Source organism: Cervus canadensis, chromosome 8, assembly GCF_019320065.1.
Source record: "Cervus canadensis isolate Bull #8, Minnesota chromosome 8, ASM1932006v1, whole genome shotgun sequence".
In the NCBI taxonomy this organism is placed as follows: Eukaryota; Metazoa; Chordata; class Mammalia; order Artiodactyla; family Cervidae; genus Cervus; species Cervus canadensis.
Genome location: NC_057393.1, coordinates 20,972,855 through 20,985,741, shown reverse-complemented (window position 1 = coordinate 20,985,741; position 12,887 = coordinate 20,972,855). Strand labels below are relative to the sequence as shown.

The 12,887-nt window shown below is 47.6% G+C and overlaps 1 protein-coding gene across 3 annotated transcripts in view; it reads right to left on the bottom strand.

The window, feature by feature from the left end:
- The window catches only part of XPNPEP1 (X-prolyl aminopeptidase 1), a 52,184-nt gene that overhangs the window by 12,569 nt on the left and 26,728 nt on the right, over nt 1-12,887 (bottom strand). For all 3 annotated transcript variants that reach the window (XM_043475486.1, XM_043475488.1, XM_043475487.1), the window contains 9 exons: nt 9,881-9,973; nt 9,483-9,626; nt 7,685-7,780; nt 5,484-5,565; nt 3,812-4,022; nt 1,918-2,007; nt 1,585-1,635; nt 287-345; nt 69-146 (listed from right to left, as the gene is read on the bottom strand). In XM_043475486.1, the coding sequence (XP_043331421.1) occupies nt 69-146; nt 287-345; nt 1,585-1,635; nt 1,918-2,007; nt 3,812-4,022; nt 5,484-5,565; nt 7,685-7,780; nt 9,483-9,626; nt 9,881-9,973 (904 nt within the window). The remainder of the gene's footprint in view (nt 1-68; nt 147-286; nt 346-1,584; nt 1,636-1,917; nt 2,008-3,811; nt 4,023-5,483; nt 5,566-7,684; nt 7,781-9,482; nt 9,627-9,880; nt 9,974-12,887) is intronic.

The window sequence follows — 12,887 nt, the reverse complement described above, 5'->3', positions numbered from 1 at the left end:
TCCCCTGCTCAGGCTCCTGTGCAGAAGCAGCAGCAAAGCCAGGCAGCGTGCTCCTCCGCATGCCTTACGCGTAGTGAATGATGGCGCCATTGGGTCCCGTACTGGAAATGGTTGGGAAGCTCAGGTCCACAAAGTCAGCCTGCTGCCTGGAACAGAAAGACACACACAGGGCAGAGCGGCCTAAGGGTTCTTACTGTGCCAGCGATCAGGGCCCCGCCCAGCTTCACTGAATCTGCCAAGGACAGGCACACAGGACTCACAGGGCTCCCCCTAGAGGGATCCTTACCTGCGGAATTCCTCAGCTTTGTTGGCAGCTGAGATCTCTGTCACACCACCTTTGGGCACCTGCGAGGAAGTTGCTTATAAACCACTGGGGTGTGATAAATTCACGGGTCTCCCACATAGTATGAAAAATGTTAGTCGCTCGGTCGTGTCTGACTCTTTGCGACCCCACAGACTGTAGGCTGCTAGGCTCCTCTGTTATAGGGAGTACATTAAAAGCTTACTTTTCCCTCAATCCCCATGTTTCAACTGTCCAACCTACAGGACACAGATTATGTCTCATCTTCAACAAGGAGGGAATTCCCAAAGGCTCTTACCAAAGTTATCTAAAAGTAAAAGGACTTCTATCCATTTAATTTTTCACTCAACTATTTCCCTCAGTATTATATCCTAAAACATCCCCAAATTTAACCTAAATTTAAAAATTCAAAAGCATTCCCACCTACAATATCCTAAGAAAAAGATTCTGAATAAAGATAAATGCAAAGATATTATTACAAGGTGCTTGGTAATTGCAAAAAAAAAAATTCAAAAAACACTCTTAACATTTGAAAATAGGAGGAATGGGTAAATAAAGCAGCCTAGCCACTAAACACAGTCCCCATTTGGATCATTTTTTTTAAATCTCAAAGAAAATGGGAAATGCTCACACTATGATACTAAGTGAATAAAACAGAATACAAAATGATAGCGGGTACAGTGAGAGACGTAAAAATGACCTACGCTGAAAAAAACAAAAAATGACATACACAGATGAACAATTGCCAGACGGGAAAAATTTGTGGGAATCAGAGTATTTTCTTCTCCCAATGTAAGCTACTTTCAAAGAGTTGCTCATAAAATATTTAAAGGGAATATGATACCGTTTAATAAGAGCACAAAGAAATCACCTTCCTATCAGCTACAAGGAGTGAAAAGGCAAGAAACTAATGACTAAGAATCAATATAAAAAGTTTTATGCCTTAAAGTTCAGAATATACACAAAGATCTTTTTCTCTCAATACAATCAGCTTGCCTGTAAGTCATTTTTCCTTATAATGAAAGTCCACTTCATTACAAGACAATTCCTTAACCCAGAAAGGATCCATTCTGTTAAGGAATTTCTTTCTTCATCTTTGTTACTGTTTTCTACAGTTTTTAAATACACACACAACAAATTCCCACAAAGAACTCTTAAAAAGGGGTACTAAAATTAGATCAAGATCTTAGACCTCATGGTCAACCAGAGTCACAGTTAGAATCACATGTAGATAATTTCTGAATAATCTTGGTCCACGTGTTAAACAAAGACTAAGAACCAACCTCTTTTTCCAGCCAGTTAAAGAGTTCACATAAGGCAACGGCATCTTTAATCTGTGCAAATAATAGAGACATTTTTTTAAGTTATGACTGAAAATCAGACGGGCAGATCCAAGGCCCGGCCCTAATGTAGAGGACCACGCACCACCAGCAGTCAGGGCTTTCCATGCCGGCGATTCCCATGACCCATCCAGTATTTTATTTCATTCTCTCATGAACTCTGGAAGGCTCAGAGAGGTTCCCACCTGCGCCAGGATCAAAGCCACACAACAGGTAAGGGAGGTGGGCCTTCTGACCACCACACACCCCCTCTTCTGCACAGGCTGCTTTACTCACGTGAGCTCGCCTCATGCCTTCTGATTCAGCAGAATTCTTCACAGCTTTGGCGATGCAGATGGGGGTGTAAGGCATACAGCAGCGATGATCCTGGGGCGGGAGGCAGTAGTGTGGGAATCACTCACCCCAGACCAGGATCACCCCTCCAGCCAGGACTCCTCACTTTAGACAAATCACAGAGAGCTCCCACTCAGGCCCTCCCTGCTGTCCCCTGGAGCCCAAAGACCTGCCCTTTCTGGGTGGTGACTCTGAGCACTGGTGAAAGGGGCTTGAGCTCATCCAAAAAGATAAAGTACATCAAACAAGCTATTTCTCCTCTCTCCCCCATCCCCTTGGCTCTCTGAGATACCTGGCTGCCAGCCAGCAGCAAGATGCTGCTTTTCAAACCTCCATGGTCATGGTCAGGGTTCACTAACGGATCAAAGCTTGACCGAAATAACCCCTTTCTGGCTGCAAAAATGAGGCCTTTTCCCACTGTCTGGGGATGCATGTGACCGATAAGGGGGCAGGGAGCTCCTGTTCCTTCCCACCTCATGCTCAGGGATCGGCTACCATTAACAGTCAGGTCTTAAAGGGCTGGGGAAGAGCCTTCCCAACTGAGAGCAAGTCAGAATCCAGCCCTGTGTGAGAGGGAGCAGGGAATAATTTTGCACCGAACTTCTCAAAGGGCTCCCTCTTTCCACACTCCCTGTTCTCTCTCTCTTGCACACCTGCCCCTCATGAAACAAGGCAAGCATGACCCCCACGGAAGTAAAGCTCTGAGTAACTCCATCACACAGGGTGATAGGGACAGGGGTGCAATGGGAAAACAGGACTAGGTGGTCAGGCCTGGACCCCTCCCAGGATGGCCCCTGCTTAGTGGAGGAGACAGGATATTGCTGGCTTTGCCAAAGGCCATTCAGCAGCCAGAGGCCCAGAGTAGGACTCAACTCTGGGCCTCAACTAAGGCTCAGCTAAGGCGGCATGGACTCCTGCCCCAGGCCTCAGTGAAAATAAGGGGGCACATGTCAGCAGATTAGCACCACCCAGCAGGGGTTCAGTCAAGGGCATCACTATCACTATCATTTGACCTTTGATAAATCCCCAACTCTTTAAGCCTTCCTGGGCCTCAGGTCTCCTTAACTATAAAATACGGTGGGGGAGGCAGATATAGAGTAGTGTTTCCCAAACTTCAGACACTCTCACACCATCTGCACAGGGCTTACCCGGGTTGCCTACTCGCTGGACCCTTATTTACTTAAGACTCTTCTTTAGATGATCTTTGAATCAACAGTCTATTGAAATCAACTCTCTCTTAAGAAATAATTTGTATAATACATGGTCTCGTATGCTAATTATATTTTTTTCAACTACACACTAAAATGCTTTTTTTAATTGAAGTATAGTTGATATATGATATATGTCTTAGATGTATAATACAGTGATTCACAATTTTTAAAGGTTAGACTCCATTTAAAGTTATTATAAGATATTGGCTAAATTCCCTGTGCTGTACAATATATCCTTGTACCTTATTTTTTTTTTATACATAGTAGTTTGTACCTCTGAATTTGGTACCCCAATCTTGCCCCATCTCCTTTCCCTCTCCCCATTGGTAACCACTGGTTTATTCTTTAAATCTGTTAAAATGCTTTTAAAATAGATACATTTAAATAAACCTAAGAATGAATGTGTACCACCTAAAATCATCTCTCATGCCACATTTGGAAAACACAGGACTCACTGGGTTCTAAGAGCCCAAAGGGCTCATTGAGGGGACGACACCTCTGATATGACACCCAGTCCTGGAAATCTGCCTGAACAACCAAACTCTGCTTCAAAGAGAAGTCGCCTGATGCCAGGACCAGCCTGGTGGCCAGAGTGGTAGGCTTTGATCGGCTCTGGGGCTACCAACCTTGGGGATGGCCTCGCTCACAGCATAGCTGGCCTTGTCACTGACCCAAACCTTCTCCCTTGGGGAAAGGCTGGCACACAGGATCTTGAGCTCGCTCAGGATGGACTTGTACGGAAGCACCTGGATTCTGTACTCGGCTTCCAGGCCCAAGTCAAGCAGCAGGTGTTCCTTCACAATGGGGGTGTCTATGCGGTCACCATCAATGAAGAGCCTGCAGAGGGGCCAGAGGAGAGGTGATAGGAAAGGTGGGTGCAGGAATCAGAGGCCGAGAACACAGACCCACACATAAGGCACAGGCTCTACCTTCCAGCATCCCAAATGAGCAGCCTCTCTTCCCTCCATGCCCTTCCCAAACCCTGTTCCCCAAACTGTGCTCCCTGCCCCGTGCATGCTACCTTCCACCCTGTCCCCCAAGCCAGGACCTGGGCACTGTCCTCCTTGATGCCCCTCTTTCCCTCCTTCATGGAGATCTTTGAACTTATGGCCTAAGCACCCCTCAAACCTCTCCAGCTTTCACTGTAGCCTTGCCCACTTGCTACCCAGGTTAGGGTTAGGGCTAACCACTACATCTCTCATGGATTAGTGCCATGGCCTCCTAACTGGTCTCCCTGCCACCAGTCTTCCCTATCCACCCTATTTTTCAATAATCATAATCCACCCCATAATTTCACTCCAATCATAAATTCTCTATGATTTACAAGCCTGACCATGTGGTGCCCTGTGGAAACTCATAGCATCCTCAGGACAAGGGCCCAAGCTCCTGAACCTGACTCACAAGGCCTTGCTTATGTGGCCCTGCCTACCTGCCATCTTCCACTCCAGGTTCCAACCACACTGGACCAGCCTGGGTCCTTCACTCTCTCCTATCCAAAGTCTCTGAGAATGCTGCTCCCCGGCTTAGATCACCTGTTTCTCTTCCTCCTCATTCCCTACTCACCGAGCTAACTCCCAAGTACCCTGAATCTCTGTCTCAATATTACTGTCTCCTCTGATCAGGTCAGGCCCCTCCAATAACATCCGTACCTGCCCCACTGACAAGTGAGTGCCAACTATGCATCGGAATCGCCAATCTAACCCAGAACCCTGTCTGCCTCATTCACCCCAACACCTAGTGGAGACTCTACCGCATAACAGGCACTCAATAAACATGTCTGAATGCAGAAAGCCACTCAAACAAGAAGAGCAATGGCAGGAAGGCCGCAAGCAGCAGTTTAAAAGATAATTCAACAAGGCACAACTCGGGTTTTTCCTGCGTCACTTCTGACCTTCTGAATGATGAGGTCTATTTGCATTGTGGACCCAGGACTGTATAACAAAGTCCATATCCCCCTCTGCCTTGGCAGCTAGGAGTCCAACGTGCAGCCTGAACAAGTGTTTGCAGCAGGAATTCTGTGAACTAAGCTCACTCTCTCTGGGTTTGTTCTGATGTCCTCAACACTTATTTTTTTTATCTTCTAGTACTACCAATCATTTTCAGGATTATAAGAGAGGCAGGATATAAATCAATACCTATTGTTAAGGAAGGCAGAAGGGAAAGGGAGGCAGGAAAGGGCAGGAGAAAAGCAGGACCCTGGTGCACGTGAGGCCGAGACGGGTGGGCCCGAGCCAGGGGGATGGACTGGGGCTCGGAGGAGCTGTGGGGAAGACCTTCAGGTGCGGGGCCAACACTCACATGATCGTCTCTAGTCCTAAGACTGCATAGGAGAAAAATACAGGATTGTGCTCTACGTCTGATCCTCGGAGATTGAATAGCCCTGGAAGAAAAAAAAATTCCTGTCACCCGCCCGACTGTGAGTTAAGGGGCAGCTGGGAGGATGCAGAGAGCGCTTCCACTGGCCGGGAAGGGCGGGGCGGACCTCTCAGAGGCCGGGCGCCTCCCTTCCCTGTCTCGCCGCTGAGCTGCAGTTGCGCATATCCACCGAAAGAGGGCACCAGAACTGTGTCTGTCGCGGCCACATCACCATCCCGAGAAGGGAATGCAAAGAGTTAGTCAGAACACCGGAGAATTGCCCTCCAGACAAAGAGTTGAAATGGTCCACCCGGCGGTGACCCGCCAGGCCTGGCCTTGCCACAGAAACACCTCTGGCACTCCCAAGTACCGGGGCGGGAGCCAAGGACTCGCTCCCTTCTGAGGCAAGAGACCAAGGGTAGAGAAACGGAGACCCACCCACCAGGGAGGCCAGATGCAGCCCTCTGTGTGAGGGTCAGGAGGCCCAGGGAGGCGGAGCTTCCCAGCAGAGGAACAAAAGCAGTGAGTCAGTGGGGCTCTCGGCCCATGAGTGAAACCCGAGCCGGCGGCCCACCCGGAACCACAGCTGGGTGGAGGACCTGCCTGGCCAGTGTCAGGGCCCTGGGGAGGTCACTGCGTGCTGGAGAAACTAGAGGGGCCGGCGCTAAGCACAGCTCTCGTCCCAGGACCTCCCGCAGCCTAACACTTGCTCTCCGGAGAATCGGAGTGCAAAAAAGACCCTGGTACAAAACGCACTGCCTCTATTTTAAAACCATGGCTTCTTCAAGTACAGCATGGAGGCAACATGTTTTACCCATCAAACCCAACTAGCATTCTTTTTAAATGATAGCACCTGGGGTCGGTGAAAGTGTGGCAAGAGGGGTGTATTCATACATGCGGTGCAACCTCTCTGGCAGGTACATGGCAATACCGTCAAACGCCCTACCGTGCACACACCCTCCAGCCCATAACACCACCTCCAAAGTCAACCAAAACCTGAAAGAAAATTCTCAGAAACTAAGATACAGATTGTGATGCACCAAGACTTTGATGGCAGTCCTGTAATACAATCATAAGAAAAAGTGGAAATAACTCAAAGGTCATCCTGAGAGGAATGGTTAAGTAAATTGCACTATAACCATATGATGGGATATTTAATATTCACTTAAAATTATGTTTATATATGCTTAGAGTAAATACAGTGGAAAAAATCAAGTTACAAAATTATATATGCACAGAAATGTTAACTGATTCTGTGCAAGAAGATTATAGGTGACTTTTTTTTTTTTTTTTTCTACTTGCTCTGCACTTCCCAGATTTTCCACAATGAAAACGGGGGATATTTAAATAATCAAGGGGAGATTAGCTTCATATGTTATTTTCTCTGATGTTGATGTTATTAAGTTAATCAAGGATATAAATCACCAACACACATGACAGTTTGGGGGCTAGGGATTAGAGATTGTGCAGTAAGCCATCTTCCTCTAGTGAAAAAATAAAAAGATAAGGCAGTGCCTCTTCTCAGGAACCGTGGGTCAAATCCAGTCAGAAAATAGAAAAGGAAGGTTCAACCTTATTCATTCAGGTTCTAGAAGGCATTGAACAACCCATGAGGATAGTTTAAGATCTAAAGATTAAAAAACTGCTATTGTACCAAAAGGTTTGGTGAACTTTCAGCTCCTGAGTTTTCTGAAGTAGAAATATTTCTAGAACATCCTCATTGTGGAGAATCTGGGAAATACAGGAGAAGTATAAAGAAAAAAATATCTCCTATAAGCTCACTTCCATACCTACAGAGACAAATGAATGTTGACAGACACAAAAAGTTTGGAGAAAGCGCCCTTCCTCAGAGGTGTCACAGTGCTGAGTAGACGGGCCAGATGGGGACACCACCACAGATTTAACATCAGCGCCTGGCTGTAATACTGCTCCAGACCAACCACAATCTCCTCCCCAACTCCCCTGTAATTCTCCATCCAATAATCCCTTCTCCATCCCACCTGGCATGCCATATACCCACTGGTGACGGTCTTTTGCTTATTCTCTGACTACACAGAGAACTGAATTCTGTGAACACACAGATTCCCAGAGAACCAACTGAGAGACTGGTTAACACGCCCCAACAGTGAAACCAGAGCACTCACACGCAATCTCATCCAGGGCAGTGACCACAAACCACACGACGTTCCTCTCAGCCATTTTCAACCGAAGGTCTGCAACCTTGTCCTTCCAGGAGATGCCTGCAAGAAACAAACATACTTGCCACTCCAGCCCCTGGTCTGGTCCCGGGGACGGGTGAGAGCCAAGTGAAAGAACCCATTCCAAACATTCTCAACCAGCACCACATCCCAGGGAGCATGTTATCTGAGCAGACAGAATGCCTGGATACCAATCCCATACAAGAGAAGTGACTCCATCTAAGCTAGTTGACTGTCCAGAGCCCTGACTGCCTCACAACAAAATTAATCCATTTGTTCATCCAACAAATGTCTATGAAACATCTCTCCTGCCCAGGCATCAATATCTGCAGATGCAATGCTGGTCACTGCAGTTACAGTTCTGAGCTACATGCAGTCCCTGCCCTCATGGGGCTTATAATCTGGAAGAGAAGACAGACAATTAAACCAGCAATTAGTTACACTTCTGTATAAAGACTGCTGTCACAGAGGAAGCACAGGGAGCTTTGAGAAGACACTACCCAGCAGAGAGAACTCACCGAATCTTTAGAGGTCAGGCAAATATCACCCTCTACCTTACATTTCTAGAGCCTCAAGACCTGCCTTTCAGTGCTAAGATCTAGGAATTCCCCACAGCCTGTTTCAGTGTGACTACCACTTCCAAACCACACACGCGCTGTCAGACACAGCCGGCGACTCCCTGCTTCTCCTGTGGGCCCCCAAGACGCTCACCCCACCACCACCCGCTGACAGGAGACAGCACTTGTGCCCCACGGTACAGCCACCTGTGAGCAGGGCAGGCATCTGTCTCATGCACACACCACCTGGCAGTGCTCTGCACAGGGTGGGCACCCACGTGTCTGCTGACCCGAAGTCTCACCAGCCAAACCTGCTCTCCCTGCTCTGTAAGCAACAGGTCAGAGCCTCTCCTTCAGCTCAACAGAATCCCAAGCATGCTGATGGACAATGTTTAGCTGACCCAGGGCCCCTCACTGGACCCATCCCCCTCCCCGGTCTGCAATACCCTCTGGTCAGAGTGTCACAAGGAAGCAAGCTGGGGGCGTCCCCACAGCCAAACGCTGCTGTGAAGGTCAGCTAGGGAATTCTGCTTAAAACTTGGCTGAGAGTCTGGGTTGTAATGCTTTCTTCCCAGGACCCCTCTGGGCAAGGTGCCTGCATTCCAGACATCCCCGCTCCATCTCTCCTCTGCTGTTTCTATAGCAAGATTCACTCCCCTCTGCCCCACCTCCAGGCCTTTCCCTCTGCGCTCCTCACTCTTCCATAAATCCACACTTTCATCTCTCACAGACTGTTCACAGAACTTGCTCCTCACTCACCACTATCATGCAAGCCAAAGAAACCCACCCACTCCCCAAAGCCTCTACGGCAAAGGACAGATAGAGGGCAGGGGGCCTGGGAAGGTAAACCTACAAGTGCTGGCAGAAGAAAAGGACATGGAATCTAGAAACCTCTAGGCTCTGTGTCCAATATCAGACGCATTAGAGGGGCAGTGAGCAACTGAGTGGTTAAAAAAACAGCCATCTCAGCAGCACCCATGGGTCTGCCCAGAAGAGCTCTGTGAAAGTACACTATGCCCAAACAGGTGCCAACGGTGGAAACAAACTGAACTCCTGCTGCACCCAATGCCCCACGTGCCAGAGCGGGGCCAAATCCTCCCATCGGCTCAATGACCTGGCTCCAGAGGACTTCCATTCAGGTGGAGGGGACGATGGCCAGGGCCTGCCGGGCCAGCCATGGTTCTGACCTGTGTAATCCAGGCCCAGTGTGATGAGCGGTTTGCAGGGACGCTCAGGGCGGTCTGTCCAAATCTTGTCCACAAGGTTGTCCTTGACAGGAATAAGGTGGTGGCCAGCACTTCTCAGAACCTTGGCCATCTTCTTCCAGTAATCTGAGGAGAAATACTGGTGGTCTCACTGTGAATTGAACACCCTCTACAGGCAGCAGGGCTCTGAGAGCCTGGCACCTTCTGACAGGCGATCCTGCGGCCCTCTGCTACTCTTCTCCTCACCCTGACCTCCACTGTGACCTCATGTCATGCTGAGCCCCCAAAGGTTCTACCACCCACAAGCAAATGAGGACGGTGGGGAGGCATCTAGAACCCCAGTCCTTACCCAAGGACTGGCAGGGCCTCGGCTTACTCACCTGTAGGAATGATCAGTGGGTCTACACCAACCCTGGATCCTTCAGGAAGTACACTCACCAGCCAGTCTTCCTGAGTTGGTGTGTCCTTCAGACCTACAGAGGGAAGAACTGATGAGAAACAATTCCGAGGGAGCCTGAGCTCCCTATCCTACCCAGAAGGGTGCAATTCACCAATAGCATAAGAAGAGGGTCTTTATCAAGCACCTTCTTTAAAAAGGATTGACAGCACTTGGAAAATCTGAACTTCCCTTCATCCTGGAAGGCTAGAAGGGTTAGATGCTATAAAAGGAAAGCATAAAGTAAGATGGTATATAAGAGGAGGATGAGACAGAAGAAAGCAGCAGCAGGATTTCCCTAGACCCCTGGTAAAAGGCATCCTGGGAATCACTGCAACACAGGTGCATGATGTCATCCCAAGACTGTCTCATTGGCCTTCAGTGACTTCCCCACTAATGGTGACGAGAGCATGAGTGGTGAGATGGTGCAGGTGGAAGCTCAGAGTCTCCCTTACGTCCCAGCCAGGTAAGGCAAATACATGCACAGAGCTCTCCCCTCACCTAGAGGGTATCATTGCAGAGGGAAGGCCCCGCCAGACAATCAGGCCTGACTGGAAGGCTGAGCTCAAGTCTTAGCAGCAGAAACCTATCCAAAGACTGTAAGGAACACGCAGGAATCCAACATCATGTCTTTAACTGGCTCCCTGGGCTTCCCAATTACCAAGAGCACACAGCCCTTTCCATGTCTAAGAGACTAGTCATAGGACAACAAGTAAGCTTCACAAAAGGAACTAAAATTATTTTTGACGTCCCAGTTTTTCTTTAATCCAACCCAGTATATCTTGTACATTTCAGATGTATACTTTTTCATCAGATTTTTGCTAAACAATTAACAAACATTTTGGTAAAATATCAAAGAGTGAAAGTTCACATATTCCAAAACAGTACTGATTTTTACTACCTTCCCTGAGTACTGATAACCACATAACGGACGTTCAAAGGTTTATAAAGAAATGAGCTCATGAATCTCAGTTCGAAAAGCCTGCCTAGAAACTGTCACTGAGTGATTTTCCTATCTGATTCTTTCTTATTTTTTTTTCCTCAAACCACAAAACAAGCCAATTATTAAGGAAGTTTCTTGAATGCCCCTAGTGTAACTTGCACAGGGTGAAGTCATATCATCTCCTAGCAGACAGATGTTGGGAAAAACCCCAGGGATCAATCACTCCCCAGCCACACCCACCAGAACCTCCCTACACAGGAGAGCCGGTGAGGAGGTGGGCTGCGGCAGAGGCTAGAGTCGGCTCGGAGGGAAGGAGGACTCCTCCCCCAGGGCTGGTCTAGGGAAGAGGCAGATAGTATTCGCTCCCCTGACACTCTGACCCCCAAAGCACTGACATATCTAACAGCTGTAGTTTAGGCCCCAAAGAGAGATGCTCACATCCCAGGAGCACACTAAATGAGACCCTGGGGTGCAAGCAGAAAATATCAGAACTTCCATATGTACCTCGTCTTAAAAAATAAGACATTAAACTGTGCTTGTATCTGAAATACACATGGACATAGCACATGCACCTAACATACAAACAAATATACATATATGCTAAGGGCGCATGAACCAGCAACAGAGAGACATGTCATCAAAAACTACAAAGGCCTAGAGGCCTATCCACTTACAACAGCCCCACAATCCCGAAGGCCTGTGTCTGTGTGTGTAAGAGAGAACACAACTGGGACATCAACCTGTAGTGCTGACGTTTCTATATTTTAAGAGTTTTGAGAAACCCAAGTTTAAAATAAATCCATTGCCAGGATAAAAACATTCTTAACTCCTCCCTAAGCCAAACATTTATACATGTATATTGACAGTGTGTGGAGCATGCACGTGAGCGCACACACACACACACACACACATAACCTCAGTAATAGATCCTGGGGTCAACTCAACTCAATATCAACAGCCCTCTGTTCCCTGAACTGTGAGTCTGGTAACAACCCGATTTCCTCATAACTTCCAACAACAAGAAACATCAGGGATTTGGCCTTTTCTCCTCTTCCTCACTCAGCCCTGGCAGCTGCTTTCCCCTTCTTCTATTGTCTAAGTTCAAAATGCAGCAGGCTGTACCTTTGTACAATCACTAAAACCATGTTTTGAAAGACTACTCTGATGACAAGGAAAAATACAGCACACAATTAAATGAAAAACCCGTGTACACACACACACACATTATCATTATCCAATAAACACTGAGCTCCATGCTTTCCATATATTATTTCTTTAATCCTCACCACTTTATGGTACTATTATCATTCCACCTCACAGATGAGGAAACTGAAGGTGAAGCAACTTGCCCAAGAAAGCTGCAGACCCATGCTCTCGCCCTGTGGCTAAGCTGCCAGAAGCAAGTCAGGATCCTCAGAGGGAGAGCTTCCTATTTCGGCTGCCAGGGGCCCCTTACCTTCACCTCATTTGAAATCATGAGGCAGCAGAGAGCAATGGGAAGGCCCCCAGGATGTGAGTCAAAGACACAGGGTCCTCTCTGGCCCTCAGCTACTCCTCACTGAAACAAGGGTATGAGCCAGGACCTTCCAAAATTGAATGCATGATGGTTTGTACATAGAAGCCTGTCACTTTCTTGTTCTTCCTTGTATCATCCACTGGAATGTGTTCCCTCAAAATTCATACACTAAAGCCCTACCTCACAATGTGACCTATGTTTGGAGACAGGAGCTTAGGAGATACTAAAGGTGAAATGAAGTCATAGGGTAGAATTCTAATCCAGTAGGATTGGTAGCCTTCTAAGAAGAGGAAGAGAGAGAGAGAACCATGTAAGGATAAGTGAGAAGGTGGCTATCTGCACGTCAGGAAGACAGCTCTCACCAGAGCCTGACCACACTGGCACCCTGATTTCAGATTTCCAGCCACCAGCCATGAAAAAATAAATTTCTCTTGTTTTTTCCCCCCCAAAACTTTAGACTTTTGTCTAAAGTATTTATTTTGTATTGGGGTA